At 36.4% G+C, this 18397-nt stretch overlaps 1 protein-coding gene across 2 annotated transcripts in view; it reads right to left on the bottom strand.

Moving 5' to 3' along the window:
- Window positions 1-18397, bottom strand: part of LOC149183571 (bacterial hemolysin-like protein) — a 398103-nt gene that overhangs the window by 309264 nt on the left and 70442 nt on the right. For both annotated transcript variants that reach the window (XM_089418766.1, XM_089418767.1), the window contains exon 3: window positions 7483-7562. In XM_089418766.1, the coding sequence (XP_089274892.1) occupies window positions 7483-7562 (80 nt within the window). The remainder of the gene's footprint in view (window positions 1-7482; window positions 7563-18397) is intronic.

The following is an 18397-nucleotide window of genomic DNA, read 5'->3' as shown; positions in this document are numbered from 1 at the left end:
TGTAACTCTTACAGTTTCGCATGTGTAGGTGGACTTAATGTTGAAATGACTTTCTCTTCTCTTCACTTGATGTAACTCCTCTTTCTAGACAACTTGGCTTGAATTCTAGGGCTTCTTAATACCAAATAATGACTTCTTAACAACATTGTGTTTCGTCCTTACTGTAGTCACAGATGCCCTAGTTATTTTGCACGCGTGAGGTAAAGTGCCCAGAAAACAGTTTGATTTATCCTCTTCTTATTCTCCTCTCCTTCACTAGTTCTTCTAGTGCTTGTACGAACTTCTTGTGTGCTTGAGTGATTGATTTGAAATGTGGTCAACTTATATCTTATACATCGGCTTAGTGGATGCCTTTAATAGGCCAACATGTCTTCTCTAGGAGGTTAACTTCACAATGGATAGGCCGACTTGTTCACTGCTAGTTGACAATGTCTTTGAGGGTCTTTGACTTCAATTTGACTCAAATAAATTTTCCTTTACAATATGCAACATGCCCAAAAGGGTCTTCCAAATATGACAATGACTCTTATGACTTGTTTACTCAAAGACAAGCCCTGGAAGCACTCAATGGGTGCTTGACCTATAAATAAAATAACCTTGAGCATGAAACCCATGCTTCAAGAACGACAATAATAATTTTGTTTTTCACTTTACATCAAATACATAAAATCATGATTACATGTCATTATGAACGCCTAACCTAGTTACATATTTCAACACTCCTTCTTAATTAGGGAGGTATTCTTAATCCACACAAGGTCCTTGGACATTCTCAAACTGAAGAATTCTCATAAGAAGAATCGAACTGGTAAGCCATCTCATAAGCAACTTTCTTAGCTTCTACGAGTGCATCTCATCATGCCAACCAGCATTGTCACATAGGAAGGCCTTGACTGATAGCTCTATCTCTCAACAAGATCATAGCACAATGTTGGCAAGACCAATGACCAATAGACACCATCATCATTGTCCCTCAAGGCACATACCCCACCCGAGTGTTCACAGGGTATGTCCTTTTAGCACAATTCCTATCTTGGAATAACACATCCTCAAAGAGTATCGGAATCAATCTCAGATGCTTATCCAATCCTCCATTCTTTCTTCACAACAAAAAGACAAGAATGATGTGTCTATCTCTCCCTCTAAATTAGGGAAGATATACTCATTCCTATAAAAGGAATATACCCAAGCTCCCTCTTACCCAGGGACTTGTTACCAACAGCAGCTATCTGCTCTTTGGTGGAGATCATGGTACTATCAACTACTTGTGGCGTTGCTCCTTTCGATGTCATGAACTTCATATGATTCATTGATCATGATGGCAACGCCTCTTCTTGCTTTCTTGGAATGGAAACTCCAAGATGCTTCAAATGTGTAGTCCTTTCTTTGAATGGAGGAAGGTTCTTGAGATCTTCTTTTCCTTGAGATGTGATGAATTAATCCTTGTGATGTGATGGACAGTCCTTCTAGATGCTTCTTAGTTTGCTCCCTTTGATGGTTTTATGTCCTCTTTAATGTCTTGACTTCCTTGATTTCCTTGTCTTGTCACCTTAGCTCTGATACCATGTTGATAAATCTAGGGGCAGCTAGATTAGGTGATTTCTCTTACTTTGATAACTGCTTGTGATGTTTATACTTAACTTGATCAGCTTCTTCTTTCACTTGATTATAATTAGTGTTCTTATCATCAAACAGATACCAAACAATAAAGAACAGTGAGACAAGAGGACACAAGATATATGCTATCATCCAGGGCCAAAACCTCTCCTTTTGAGAGGAAAACCCATAAGAACTCTTCTCTTCTTATGGAACTTCAAATGATGAATTCCACGACCTACGACCCTTGACCAAGACCAAGTCAAACCTTACTTTGATGAGTTTTTCTTTCACCAATTCAACATCAGTCAAACTTGCTTATGAGCTTCTGTTATTCGGCCCTAACTTCAGAACTTCAGCTACCACTTCAGGACTGCAATTTTTGTCTACCTGTAACTCCTGCAGTTTCGCACGTGTGGGTGGACTTAATGCTGAAATGACCTTCTCCTCTCTTCACTTGATGTACCTCCTCTTTCTAGACAACTCGACTTGAATTGTAAGGCTTCTTGACACCAAATAGTGACTTCTTGACAACTCTGTTCTTCGGCCTTACTGCAATCACAAATGCCCTAATTATTTCACACGTGTGACATAAAATAGCCTAGAAAACAGTTTGATTTATCCTCTTCTTATTCTCCTCTCCTTCGTTGGTTCTTCTAGTGCTTGTACGAACTTCTTGTGTGCTTGAATGAGTGATCTGAAATGTGAACGATTCTATCTTATATATAGGCTTATTGGATACCCTTAATAGGCCGACATGTCTTCTCTAGGAGGTCGACTTTACAGATGATAGGTTGACTTGTTGACTGCTAGTTGACAAGGTCTTTGAGGGTCTTTGACTTCAATTTGACTCAAACAAATTTTCCTTTACAATATGCAACATGCCCAAAAGGGTCTTCCATACATGACAATGACTCTTATGACTTTTTGACTCAAAGACAAGCCCTAGAAGCACTCAATGGGTGCTTGACCTATAAATCAAATAACCTTGAGCATGAAACGCATGCTTTAAGAATGACAATAATAAATTTTTTTTCACTTCACATCAAATACATAAATCGCGATTACATATGTCATTATGAAGACCGAACCTAGTTACATATTTCAACAGATGTAATGGCTACTAAATAATATTATGTATCTTCAGCGAAATATAAATTTGTAGCAGCAATTGAATGGTAGCAGCACACAGTTAGTAGGGTTCAATCCAGGAGTAAATATGCTAACAAATAAGCTATGAAACCGGATTCGTCCAAACCCCTGGACGAATCCCGAATCGGACGAATCGGACACGATTCTGTCCTGACACGTGTCATGTTGCAAGGACTCGTCGTGTCATATTCTGGTACGTCGTGTCCTGGGCGTGTTCAAAAAATGAATAACGTGTCACGAATTTTGGAATCGAGTCCTGGTTTCGGATTCGTTTTTCGGGCTGCTGCTAGGTTTAAATGCGCTGTTGTCTCTCCCATTTGACGGCAATTGCAAAGGAAACAGCGATTTGGCAAAGACGCAAAGGTTTCATTCACCGAATCACGGCCCTGTAGCAGCAGAAACAAGAACTCATTTATACAATAGACTTCTACATTGCTGAGAGTCGAGACTTATTTTTACTATAGAGCGATGCTGTTGTGCGATGCTACTGTATACATTTGATGCCACGATGCCACTGTAATAGATGTAATGACTTGTAAGTTTTAACTGTATTCCTATTGCTATAAGTGTATAGAACCCTTATCACAACAATACTGTAATCATCAAATCTGAGATAGTTCCTACCACTGTGAGGACCGAATCAAAATCCCTGAGATAGTAACGAATCTGTGGACTGGTTACCTTTATAGTACTGAAATGTATGACTGTGCAGTGTGATGCAATCCAAACTGTCATATCCTTTGCTGCCACTGTAATACGAACTGTAGAGGGATCCAAATTCCCTACTTATCCAAACTCTGTCTTGAGTTCTATTTATCATTTATGTGACCAGTACCACTGACATTTATTTGACTTTTGTATGTACTATGCATGCTAATAGCTATAGATGAAGATCTACGTTTGAAATCAATAAATTTTTATCATTAATTAAAATTTGTGTAAGAAATATGCTAATAACTAATTTTTAATATATATATATATATATTTTAATAAAATAATATATAACGTGTCCTAACGTGTCATGTTCCGGGGGTCAGCGTGTCCCGAATCCGACACCACGAATCCCGAATCCTACGTGTCCCGAATCCCGTGTCAGGTGACTTAGCAAATAAGCAATCTACGTTAATGACATGCAAGTTAAATTAACCACCAGTAGCATCAATGTATCAACAAGAATTTGTAATAGTGATAATTGAAATTATAACAAGAACAAAATATGAAATGACTATCTACTTCTACTAACACAACAACCCCTGCTAAAGAGGAGGTCCCTTCCTCCCTAGCAGGGGTCTAGTGATTCACAGCTCACAAACTAGCAATTCAGAGATAGGCCACGAACTGCCAAAGACTACATCAGCTTTGAAAATGAAGTTACAAGATGCAGAGTCTGAGAATGATGATGCATCCCCCTTCTAACCTAACTTCTAACACTAGCTTGCTCTTTGTCCATACATATATACAACAAAATAGCAAGGGGCGAATTAGAACTAATTCCCCCAAATCTAGACTGTCAAAGTCATGGACAAATTTACAAGATATTGTGTGTGCTTGGTTTTGGAGGATCTTAGTTCGAAAACAATTTGAAATATGATTACATAGGTTAATATTTCATAAAATCATCTTAGAATAGGCTGGAGTTGTTTCAGTTGATAACTAGTTGCTATGTTTGGGATGCAGTCTGTCAACAACCACAACAAGAAAGATGTGCCTGAAGGAACCGCACATAGCATCCAATCCATGAAATTTTTGGAAAAACCGCTTGCGAGTCACCTAATTGAAGAAGTTCTAAGAAAAACTCATGTCGCAGATTTCCAATATTCATCTTTGTTTGTCTGCAAATCGCGTCTAAAGTTGGTCACCCAATTATTCTTGGCTTGAGTTGTTTGAACTATAGATCATGAGTTGGACCCTAATGGAGTTGAGACTTGGGTATGATTTAGGTAACACAAATCCATGTTAACAGTCCTAGGAATATAATCCGTGTTTCGGAAACCCTCCGGAGCTGTGTAAGTACTAAGTATGCCAACCTTGAAGGTCGTTACTATTACTGCATAGGAACCACTAGAACGATATTGGGAACATTTAGCAAAACGAACAATAATCCTTTCTAAATTGTCAAAAATAAAGGACAATAATGATAATTAACTACTTTAATATTCACAAGCTTAATGAGGCATATTCACAAAGAAACACAACAAGATAGGTGATAGATGGGCAAAGAAGTGTGATAAATGACTGAAAATGGTTGTTTAGGATGGTGAAAAATGGGACAATATGGCAGCCCAACACCCTCTCTCAAAACCGGCTAGATTTTAATTTTTGAGGCAATAGGCTGCAATTGCTCCTTTCTCTAGTCCTCAACTGGGCACACCTTCTAGCTTTCCTCTCACCCTCGTCTGAGTTGAGAGTTGGAAGAGCGCACACAGCAATGGTTTTTGACTCGGCCTTCATTAACCTGGAGGGAATTTTATCAACCTTTCCTTCAGCCCACACTTCATTTGTCCCTTAGCTCTGAGGCTTCTTTGTCGAAACCACTTCTTTCTTCCTTCAACCATCATGACCCGCTAGAGAGCCAGAAGTCATAGAGGTAGCGGAGGAAGCGGTAATGTCGAGGGTTCAAATGCTCGGTTCCATGTTGAGGCCTTTACACGACACTATTAGGCCCATACACCCCCTAAGATTCAGTCTGAAATTAATGCAGTTGAGTACAAGGTCAACCATGAGAGACAGGGTATTTGGGTTCTCAGGTGATGGATGGCCTGGCCACCTAGATTCCTGACACTAGGAATACCGGGGATAAACAGAATCACTATCTCTACACTGTGGACTTATACTGGCACATAAAGCTCCCCTTGGGCAAAGTGTTGGTCAACAGACAAGGGGCCAGTGGCAATATTCTGCATAAGTCGGATGTACTGAAGCTGTTGTTGATGGATGTCGAGGGAAGGCTTTCTCACCTCAAAATGGGCTCACCTCTAGGCCCAGCAGCGGCAACACACTGCAAGGATGCAGAACATCCCATCAATCTGGCCACTTCTTTATCTTCATGATTACTAGGTTTCTTTTATTTAAAATTATCTCTATGATATTTAGATCTCTTGTTGCTTCAGTTACAATTTGTTTGGCTGGGTTTTCCCACATCTAGGGACAGCTATCTTCTATTACATTGGTGTACTGGCTTTCATATTCTCAGCTGTTTTCCCATTATTGGGACAACTCTTATATTTCTTAGTTTGTTGTTGATACACTTAGCTCATTTTTGGACGCTGCTTGATAAACAGTTATATTGTCTAGTCTAGTTTCCCCAGTAGCAGGCCAGAGACAGATAACCCCTCAGGGATTTTACAATTTTGTGACAAAGCAATGGAAACTCTAACTTACCAAAAAAAAATTAACCCCTTAACTTTACAATCAATTAACTTCGCTCTAGTCATGTTGTCCAGTCGACCACCTTTTTGTAAATTGTATTTACATTATGTTAATAATGACATTTAACATTACTTATATTTTACTTTCATAACTTAAGTTTTAATATTGAAAGTTAAAATGGGACCTTCATTTCAAAATGTTTGGTGATGGAATCAAAGCCATCAAACCTCTCATTGAGAAGATAGAAATTGGGGTGCTTTTCAGTTTTCAGCACACTTCATAACTTTTTCTGCAGTGTAGCTATATGCAAAGTACGACAAGATGTTGTACACCTAATTCCTATGCACTGAGAACTGGGAACTGTGGGAGTCTAAGATTGAAACTAGAAGGGGAATAGGTTGTTGAATGGTGGCAACTGATTGGAGCCTATAGGCTGCCCAGTGTTGCCAACTGATTTAAACCATCAAATGGAAACCATTATTAAATCCATTCAGCAAGAGAAAGCAAAGTTCAGATAGTTCAGATCCCTAGACTCCCATTCAATATAATGAGCCAACCTCCAGATGATATATGTATTCATTTGATTATATAATGATGAATTTTAGACTTTATAGGCCATTTATAGCCTTGACGTTAATGTATTTTCTGTAGGAATTTTACATTGATGTACCTCAGAACTTACATCTGATGTAATTTTGCTATTTGTGCCCTTACATGCAATATAAATCAGCTAAATTTGTAGATTTGGTGTCTAATGGCTGGATTTATATTTATGTACATGAATATATACACTTCTTAAAACAAATTTTGAATATATTGTATATTGTCAATTGGCTCTAGCTAAGGCAGTTGTGAGGAGAGTTATCCTCCCCACCCAAGTTCAATTCTGGAGCTCTTAATTATATATTTTTGTAATGGCCTTCAGCCCTTTGTTGACAAAGCCTTGAGCTCCTACAAAATTAGGTTTACACTGGGTACTATTCTTTAATTGAGGGGAAGTGCTCAGCAAGTTTCCCCAGGATGTATCTTTCATGAGAAAATATTATATATTTGTTGTTTTACTGGCTCTTCACTCAGCTCTGGCTTGAGTTGAAATTTTAGGAAAAACTGTATCAGTCCAGTTCCAAGTCTGGCTAATCTAGTTATATGACATAACTCTAAAAATCGTATGCAGAAGTTATATCCGTTCAAATTTATGGGTCAAAATTCCTCAGTTTTTAGATTTCTCCCAAAATGAGAGAGGGAAACTTCCTCAATTTAAAATAACAAATAATATTTAATTGTCAGGCATATTATCAAGAATAACTATATGAAATATGTCCATTAGAAGTACAAATGTGCAAACGATTTAACACAAATATTTACCTTGAAGTATCCACGATTGTATCATACTCCTAGAGTATTGCGGGAACCTCTCCACACACACCTCATCCAATCTTTGCCTCCTAATTCCAATAGAACCACACTGTAAGTGATCAACATGCATGATCTCAAACTTTACGAGAGGATGAACATGACTTCAAAACAAGATTATTTGTGATAATAAAATTGACACACCTATTCAATAAAAGTACCCAAAATGCCTCTAGTGACTGGAGATAATGAATAGCAATCTCAGTTTCATATAGAAATTAAATAGATTGTAAAATTTTATGTTCACACTCCTCAAAAGAACTGTTGAAGACATAAGGAAAACATTCTTAGAAACAAAGAGCAAAGCATATCAGACAATAACAACAAAAGATAACTCCTTCCAAGTGAATGATAAGGCAAGTAATTAGTAACCCAATCAGAGGGATGAAGATTACAATCAAAATAACTCCAATACCAAACACACATGAAGGAAGAATAAAATGATTATGCCCAACCATGAGTAAGTTTAACTAATCTAAGTTAAAGACACAGTAGTATGTTCACACGTAAGAAGCCCAAAGATAAAATATTTTAATGGATATCTAAATAGCAAAAATTGTTGGTCTTATAAAAAGTCAACATTATCAATCAAAATAATTCCACTACCAACATTGTAGCCATATGTTATCACTAAAAGATGCGCCACAGAAAAGAATGACAACAAAGAAAATTGAGTCATAATTGACCCGCCTAGATCCATCTTAGCTTTGGATCTATCAAGCGTCGAGAGGGATCAAATCTCTCGAGGTGCAAAACTCTTTTCTGAGTGCAAAACTTGAAGAAATGTTTGCACCTCGAGAGATTTGATTCCTCTCCGAGCTTGATAGATCCGGAGTTAAAATGGATCTAGGCTGGTTTAATTATTAATTTTACTTTTTTCTGTTTAATTTTTATTTTTATGTAGTTTCACTAAGTCAAAATGTTTAGATAACATAATATAACAAACATTACAACATCTCTTCCATACTAGGATGGAGAGTGTCTCTCGGCCCAAAAATGTAATAAAATTAAATTTATAAAATATATATATATAAAATATTTTGATTGTGAAATGAGAGGTGTTTTTTCGGCATGTGGTATTGATGAGCCATCGTTTTGGCCCATGGTATGGTATGGTTAATAATATCCATAGTAAAGTGGGGTGAGTATCCATGGTTAAAAATCTTGTTTTATTGTAAGTATTATTTTGATTGTGAAATAAGAGATGGTTTTTGGGCATGTGATATTGATGAACCATCATATTGGCCAATGATATGGTATGGTTAATAATATCCATGGTAAAGTTGGGGTAAATATCCATGGTTAAAAATATAGGTATATTGTAAGTATTAAGTTTTTATGTGCTTATTAATGAAATTTAAATATGTCTACAAAAATATTATTTTAATTTATATGGTAAAATGGATCTTAATTTATATCTACTATTTGTATTTTATATATTTTAATGTGATAGAGGTGTAAATATATCTCAAAAGTAATTATAATCCTTTTTCTTTAAGATTTAATAAAAAAATGTTATAAAATTAAAGTCAAATAAAATATTCTGATTGTGAAATGAGAGATGGTTTTTGGGCATGTTTTATTGATGAGCCATGGTATTGACCCATGGTATTGTAACAAAGCCTATTTACAAGTTAATAATATCTATCGCAAAGTGGATGTGAATATCCATGGTTAAACATATTACTATATTCATATTGTAAGTTTATTTTAAGTATTAAAGTTTTTGTGTTTATTAATTAAATTTAAATATGGTTATAGAATCATTATTTTATTTTATAAGGTAAAATGGATCTTAACTTATTGTTGCTACTTATAAGTTACATATTTTAATGTAATATGTATATTATGATTTTCTTTTATCTAAAAAATTATTTGTAATTTTATTAATAACAACAAAATTACAATTTAACAAATTGAATTTTATTATTTTTATTACTTTTTACTTTTTACAGACACTACAACATCTCCCCCATACTGGGCTCTAAATTACTTTTAACCAACATGTAAATGTTTACCATTCGTTTAGGTATTTTGGACATATTAATATAAATTCAACATGTTAAGCCTACATGTAAATGTTTGTCATTCGTTTAGGTATTTTGGACATATTAATATAAATTCAACATATTAAGCAGACATGTAAAAATGTTTACAAACTTTCTTACATTACACCTACACATCTCTCCTATACTGGGCTGTAGAGCGTCTCTTGGCACAATAAGCAATAAGCCCAAGGATCACTAGCTCACTGCATCTCCATTCAGATTGACGCTTTTCCAATCTCAGGGGGATGTTCCTAATGTTGATCCACCAGAATTACTTAAATATATGTGTTAGTATAAGAAATTAGCACATAGAAAATGCTCACTGCTTCTCCATTCAGATTGACGCTTTTCCAATCTCAGGGGTACGTTCCTAATGTTGATCCACCAGAATCACTTAAAATATATGTACATAGAAAATGCCCCCTGGGATGGATACAAGCAACCAAAGACTTGATACTTAAAGTGAGAGAATTTCAACTTCCAACAGCATAATATGAGCGGAAAGAAAGAAATAACATGCACTCTAGGAGATTGATATGATCAAAATAGAAGAAAACTGTCCACAGAACTACGCAAAAAATAGAATATTGCATCAACAAGTTAAAGAGCTGTGAGAAAAGCATAGTCAAACTTTATCTTTGTATTGGTCGAGATTCTCTGCATCAGGAAGATGAAATACAAGATTGATCACAATATGTCAGCTCAACAGAAAGCATAGACAGCAACGAGAAAACGAGAACTAAAAAGAGGAAACGCTGCTGGCTGCTCCAGAAAACGCAAATTAACAATGACTCTGCACCCACCCTTTATAGATTTGTTGAGTTCATTAAGGACACCTAGCTCATGCAAGAGCTGGTCCAAAATTAACCTAGTCGTGCACCTTCCTCAACCTCTTTCATGCGTCATCTTTAATTCACTCTGAACTGAAGAAAATGCAAAAATAAAGTGAATTCACCCTGTCTAAAATTATCCCAAGCTCATGCACCCTCCATGTAGTGTCAACTAGACTAAAGATAAACTAAAGTCTGGTTGTCTAAAAATATTAAAATAATACTTCCTCATGCAAGGTTGTCTTGTTTAAATTTATATTTTCTTTTTGAATAATTTTTTAATTTAGCCAAAGAAGAATCTAGAAGAAGGGCGCCTCACTTTGCCAAGAATAATAGACTTACCAAAAATAGAACTGTGATATGGAGATAAATATTAAGCCATTGTTAAATTTACCTGACAAGGCGCATAAGGTTTCTCTTATGACATAGCACCTAAGGTTAGATTAGTAATCATTGCCACATGTCATCCACATAGAAACCACATATGTTGCCACTCCTCATCCTACATGAAAACAATGCACGTTGCCCTTCAGGCAACCCCCTTAGAGGCACACTTAGTTGTTGTGACTTGTTGCTGCTTGAACGAGATTCTCTTATCAGTCTAGACCCGCTATTTTCCATTCATCAATTACAGTCATGTGCTCATCAGTCATTCACAGTGGTGTATCACTTCCCCATACGCCTAATCTCTGATGTGCTAGATAATATTTCATGTTGTTTCAATTCGTGGTTGGTATGGTTTCATTGCTTAACCTCCTCATCTAAAAATGATGCTTAGGTCTCGTCTTACTGTGTAGATGTCAGCATTAGATAGATTCTTTATCACCTTTAACTTAGTAAGGATGTTCCATGTTACTACTTCTAACTACCGAGACATAATTACTTTTGGATAAGTGTGCCATTGAGCTAGACCGCTAGGTACTTCTAGGGAATCAGGTTGAGTAGCGTGAACATACCTTCCATGCTTAACACTTTCCATTAAACACTTTTCACTTTCCATCTTGTTATCACCTGCCGCCTACACCTACTTACAAGTTAGTGAGAAAAGCCTTCAACCCCATAAGGTGTGGTTGGTGGCAGGGAACTCAAAGAAGGGGTTGTCACCAAGGTTGCACGAAACGGGGAAACGGGTACGAGTTTCCGAAACGGGAAGCGATACGAAACGCGACCTCCCCAAATTTTGGAAACCGGGAAACGCGAATATATATATATATATATATATATATTAGGAATTTAAGAAATATGTGCAATCATAAAGCATATATGATACATTCTAATTTATTACATTATGATAAAATTGTCAATTGTCAATGCATAGACTATAAGTATCTAAATTTACATCACATTTACTCATGAATAATCACATAATGAAAATAGAAATATCCAAAATCAGCGACGAGAAATTTCTAATTTTTTGTCTCGTGGTTGATTGGGAGTCTCCTCCTACATAGTCGAATGACCTTAGTGCTCTTGATTAAATACAAGTTTCATACCCTAGTACCCTACATTCTCTTGATTATTGGGAGTCTCCCCTGCATAGAGGGCTTTGTTCTCTCGATTAAATACAAGTTCCATACCCTAGTACATGATAAAATCCAATGGAAACATTGAAATCCCCCCAATCCTGAAAAACAGATAAGTCTGCTGGATTTTGAGTAAGATCTAAAATTCTACTTTCTCCATATGAAATCCAATGACGGCGAAACCACTCTCAAACATCTTGAGTCATTTCATGGTAATGTTAAAAATTTAAGTAAAAGGATGAAAATGAAAAATAAAGGAGAATATCACTTTTACTTTAAGAATTTAACATTACCATGAACTGCATATCAACAGTGAACACTAGGGCAAACAAATGTACGAGATCTACATTAGAAAAAAAAAATTAAAAAGCAAATGTTTTTTTTGGGAAATGTGGCCCGTACGACCTGGAAACGCGTTTCCGGCCGTACGGCCACGTTTCCGTTTCGGGAAACGTGGCCGTACGGCCGGAAACGCGTTTCCAGGCCATACGGTACGGGGAAACGCATTTCGTTTCGTTTCCCCTGGCGAAACGCCCCCTAGGGCCACGTTTCCTGCAACTTAGGTTGTCACACTAATTCCGACTCTCTCTGTTTGAGCTATCTCTTAGGTTAGCTAAGGGGGGTGGTCCCTAATGAAAAGTTAAGTTAAAAGATGTGAGTTTCTAAGAGAGTATTATAGTGAAAATGGATTACTTTTAAGGATTTATGAGCAAATATGATGTGAGCAACTTGAAATAACAATGTCAATCATTAACATGAGAAAAACCATAAAACCAGTGCCTTATAAGGAATTTGCTCAACAATTTAAAGATATATTTGCTCAAAGTAAAATGCAATGCTCTCAAAAGAAAAAGCAAAGTAACCCTGAAATGTAAACAAAAGATTGTTAGCACAAGATATTGCAAGATACAAAAATGTTTTTGAGATAATCAACTTTATGAATCAAAACATGTGAAACATATCTTGCCAAAACCCAACAATTAGTAATTAACTTGCAAGTGTAACAGAAAGGTGTTAAACCAAGACATAAATATGCAATTAGACTTGGAGCATGAAAAGAAAGCACTTGTTTGAAAGGGTTACAATACTTGCTTTTAGAATAGACTTTGCATATGAAAACTCAAACCATCAAGAGACAAGTAAAGTAAATGTAATGGAAAGCGCTCTTGATTAATTTTATTAATTATCTCTACAACAAGATTACAATTTAACTCTTCAATCCTCAAATCTCACCCTCGCCCATGTTGAAGAATCAAGGACTAGTATGTATATTAGGATTCTTCTTGACTTGATAACAATTTGTGAAGCACTTTTACAATTATCTTAGCTTGATCTTCTTCTTATTATTAGTGTGTATGTTTCATCAAACTGCTACCAAAAACATGAAGACAAGAACACAAATGTTGGCTCTCTGCCAAGGCCAAAACCTCTCTCTCTTAGAGAGGAAAACCTTTTGGTAAGTTTCTCTTATTGAAGCTTCTTATTGATCAATGCCAAACCCTAGACCCTTGACTAGGATGTCCTCCAAGCACAAGTCAAGTCCTTCCTCTATTCTGCACTTTCGTCGGCACATAGACTTCCTTCTTCCGGCACTTTGCTCCCCAACACTTCGTCCTCCTTCTTTGCTGCTTGTCTAGAGATAGACCTTGCTTATGTGAGCTTCTTGATGAGATATGTTTCTTCTTCTCTTAGAGATGTTCTCTACTTAAGGAGACACCCTTCTCTTGATTCAACGAGATACTTCTTGAGATATGTCTTCACACTGAAGTGACTGTACAACAGCCCTAATTTTCCCACGTGTGGATGGTTCCCTTGGAGAATAAGGATCTTTTTATCTTCGATAGAGAGAGGGACTTCTTCGCTTGACTTGAGAGGCCTTGTAGGCCTAGTAACTAGCCCAAACACCAATGAAACTTGAACTGTGATACTACTGTTGTTGTACCCGCAATCTGTCCTCCTTCTCTTCACATGTGTGACTGTTTCTAGCCCTAGAAACAGTCCTCTACCTTCGCTGAGCTTCCTCCTTCCTTCGCTGCACTTTTGGGGACCCTTTAGACTTGCTTCTCCTTCCTTTTCTCGGCTTATCTCTTCGCTGATTTCAGAGCTTGCTTCGTTGACTTTATGAGGGAGTGGACAACCTCTATATATAGAGGATTGTCCCTCCTCTAGGCCGACATTCTGTCTTTAGGCCGACTTGACCATATCTTCATTATTTTCATCGTTTTGCTTCTTTTGGAGGACGTTGCTGCATGGAGAGGACTTGCACTTGTCTTGGAGGTATTCCTTTGACCTTATACATAGTGTAACATGCCCTCTAAGGGTCTTACATTGACCTTTTGACTTCCTAGAAGCACTTAACCATGTGCTTGACCTACTTCAATGAGCAAGAAACTCATTGACAAATAATATAAAAATAATCTCTTTTCTTGAATAAGTACAAATATCAAAAGTACATTTATGAAGACCGAACCTAGTTACATTTCCGTCAACAACCCAAAGATATGGATCTCATATTGAGGAGTCAATAGAGGAGTAGAGGGTCCCTAAGATGTTTACTTCAACCAACTTATGTTGAAAGTAAAATTTTAATGAGGCTTGGGGCCTTCCTATACTAAAATGCCTAGATGAAGTGCAAATTGTGTTAATTCCCCAATTTAAAATAATGCTACATGCAAATGCTTCAATGAGAAATAAGATAGTTGCAAAACTTGAGAGACTAGAATATAAATAAGTTCATATATGTTTGCACCATTAAATGGAAAATAGGCAAGTAAAATGGTATAGATTGCTTTAAGGTACAATAGTTTCAAATGAATGATAGTGCTCCAATAGTTTCCATGACATATAGCATAAATTGACCAAGTAGTGAAGCAACTACTTGAAGAAATTATGAAACAATTAAAACTTGCCAAAATATGAAGTGTTTACACATAAGATAAGATTTGGTCTTGCAACCATGATGTATATTTTGAAAAATATTTTCTCTCTGCGTGGAGCCATTTTGAACTTTGATATTTTTTGATGGGTGAATCGCCGCACTATACAACATATATGACATAGCATCTACAATATTCAAATTTCCAATAAGATTTGCTCAAATTTACAATTTGGAAGCTTGTTCACGTGAAAACTTGAATACAAGATTAGGAAAAATTGCATGTGGAGTGAAATGTGTTAATTTTAAGCATGCACAAAATGAAATTAAGTGCTATGAACCTAAGAAAAACTAGAAGCAAAATTCGTCCACCCACAAGAATCCCTCCTCTAAATGAGGAAGGGGGATGCCATGGGAAAAATCCCAAGCTCCCTCAAACAAAAAAATTTATGTTTTATTAGCGTTTAAAGCGGGTAAAATGCCTCTAAGAGGGTTGCCTACAATATGAGAGAGATCTTTACAAAGATAGGAATCTAACAAAGCTAGACTCTCTCCCAAAAAAATATAACAACAACAAACTTGAAAATGGAAAAAAACTCTCCAACATAGATTCACAAGGCTCAAAAGGCCCACGGCCTAGATGAGTTTACAACTCTCTCCCAAGTGCTTACGGCCTCCCTAGAAATCAATCTTTGGATAGCGTGAGGGGGTCCTGCATACACACAAGTGAGTAGTTTCCCAAAGCTTCTCCTCAAGCTCCTTGTTGCCCAATGCTCAAGCCTATGGGCTGCAAAACACAAAACCAATTATCAATGTGAAATTAGGGAAAAGAAACCAAAACTAAACTAAACTGAAAAATAATATATGTAATGACCCATCTACCAATACAAATAAAATGTGAATTATTAGCATGCATACGAGGCATGCATATGATAGCTACATATGCATGCATCGCCTGTACTACACTAGCATTCATGTCAAATTGATGTAAGGTACCTAATTTAGAAAAATTTAATGGAACTGCTATTTTAAAAAGCCCTAATTTTCTATTAGCAGAATTTAACAAAAATGTTATTCAAGTTAAACAAAGAATTCAAAATCTACTTATTCATTTGATAGTACTTACTTGGAATTCTGTCTGATGGTGTTTCTGGCTATTTCTCTGGCATTCTATGGCTGAAGGTTTGCTCTGTTGCGACTCTTGCTCCAACTATGTGACCAAAACGACCAAAACCTCCCTGTCGAACTGGATACAACCTAGGTACTCAGTTCCATAATGCTTCCCAATTGATGCAATCTGGTCCCCCGTGCCCAAAAACTTCAGAACAATTAAAGCTCAATGAGATTCCATGATAGGGTGTTGACCCTAGTCCCACTAGGAGGGGTAGAGGTATTACCCACCATCTATCCTCCAAAACCTAGAGTCATGGGAGGATTGTGTGAGCCACGCTCCCATAGACGTATGATGATGATTGCTAGATGCCTACAAGAAAATTAGGTCGATGTAATCGACGGTAGTACCCTTGAGGTTAAGAATTGTTAGATCGATATAGCTGACGCCATGGCATATTCCAGTAGAGGACAAATAGGATGGGAGCGGAAGAGATTAGGAAGGATAAGGTGATTCTAGAATAGCTTGAGAGTTTGGTCGGGGCCAGGCTTAACTATTAAAATTATAAATCTTTCAATATTCAAAACACAAACTTTAAAATGTGCTCACATTAAATAAGTATTTAATCACGGAACATAATCCTTATATAACTACACTAATTACTAAAATAATAATACACTATAATTACTAGTATACAATATAAACCTTAACTTCGGGACGAAGTTTTTTGAAGGAGGGGTGTATGTAATGACCCATCTACCAGTACAAACGAAATGTGAATTATTAGCATGCATACGAGGCATGCATATGATAGCTACATATGCATGCGTCGTCTGTACTGCACTAGTATTCATATTAAATTATGAAGAATTTCCAAGCATAGGATAAAAGACGTAATTGTTGAAGATGCTAAATAAATACCTAACTCACAGAAATGTATTTGTGTGTCGTCATCATAATAGGTAAAAATACAGTGTTATTCAAAATAAAAGATTAATACTCTATACTATACAAAATTAAAATGGAAAATAAATTATATGAATAAATAAAAGGGACAAGTATAAATAAAAGGAATGAACATTTAAAAAGGATATTATGCATGTTATACAAAATTAAAAATAAAAAGAAAGCAAACAAAAAAGGAATATAATATGTTATTCTACCTAACCCAACCAATTCATAAAGGCACATTACAATATTAATATTGTGGAGGGTGAGTAATATCATACGTATAGGTTCCAAAAGTAATGAAAAACCTGTCATCTTAAAGAGAGACCACCGCATCTAATTATAAATGCCTTACCTTCCTCACGAAGCCAACACAAAGGAGAGGTGATCATGCAACCGACTGAAAGTTCGAGAGGAGCCTCAAGGAAAGATTTAGGGAACATAGATGAAGCTTTTGGGGGAGGAAAATTTTCAAGAGAAGGAAGGAGAAAAAATTTTACAGAGTTACAGACAGTAAGGACTGAGCCTTGATTGTTCTGAAGTTTTTGGGCACGGGGGACTAGATTGCATCAATTGGGAAGCATTCTGGAACTGAGTACCTAGGTTGTACCCAGTTCAGCAGGGAGGTTTTGGTCGTTTTGGTAACGTAGCGGGAGCAAGAGTCGCAACAGAGCAAATCTTCAGCCATAGAACGCCAGAGCAACTGCCAAAAACACCATCAGACAGAATTCCAAGTAAGTACTATCAAATGAATAAGTAGATTTTGAATTCTCTGTTTAATCTGAATAACAATTTTGTTAAATTCTGCTAATAGAAAATTAGGGTTTTTCTTAGTAGCAATTCCATTAAATTTTCTAAATTGGGTACCTTACAATATACAAATGACTAGCTCAAATAATGGAAGTGAACCCCATACTTGCCTAGCTTTGGAAATGACTCTTGAATAAGAGATATAACTTTGAAAGAACTCGAATCAAAGAAGTATTTTAAATTTAAATGGATGATAAACTAGCTATAGAGTAAGAAAACTCTCTTTTGATCTTCGTTGGATGGAAGACTTGAAGCGAAAAAATGGTTGAGTCTTGGATCGTTGTGACTCTAGGAGTGAGTTGATCTAATTGAGATTTCTCCCACTTCCAGATAGATTCCAGCACATAGTACAAAAGATATTCCCTACACACTTGAACAAATATTAGTTTGTAAAGGATTAGAGCAATATAATGAATAAGATAGACCAAGCATTCCTCTTAAAATGAATTGGCAGAGTTTATTCCTAGAATACTACTCTAAATCAATGATATGTGCAAGATAGCTTGCACACATCAATCCAAGCAAGATGACAAGTATAAACTAATATTAATTCAATATGCAAAAAAAATTAAACACAATAGCAATAGCATGAAAAGACATCACCTCATAACGTCAAGAGAACACCAGCCAAATAGCCCCAAAGTCTGTGAAAAATCCACAAGAGGAACCCCTACTGCAGCAAACTAATGTTACTTCTCCTACTTGTCAATCCATACAAGTTA

Source organism: Pinus tabuliformis, chromosome 3_2 (genome assembly GCF_031772625.1).
Source record: "Pinus tabuliformis cultivar Carrire ecotype Pingquan chromosome 3_2, CPIR1, whole genome shotgun sequence".
Taxonomy (NCBI): domain Eukaryota; kingdom Viridiplantae; phylum Streptophyta; class Pinopsida; order Pinales; family Pinaceae; genus Pinus; species Pinus tabuliformis.
This window is presented reverse-complemented; position numbering and strand designations above follow the sequence as displayed.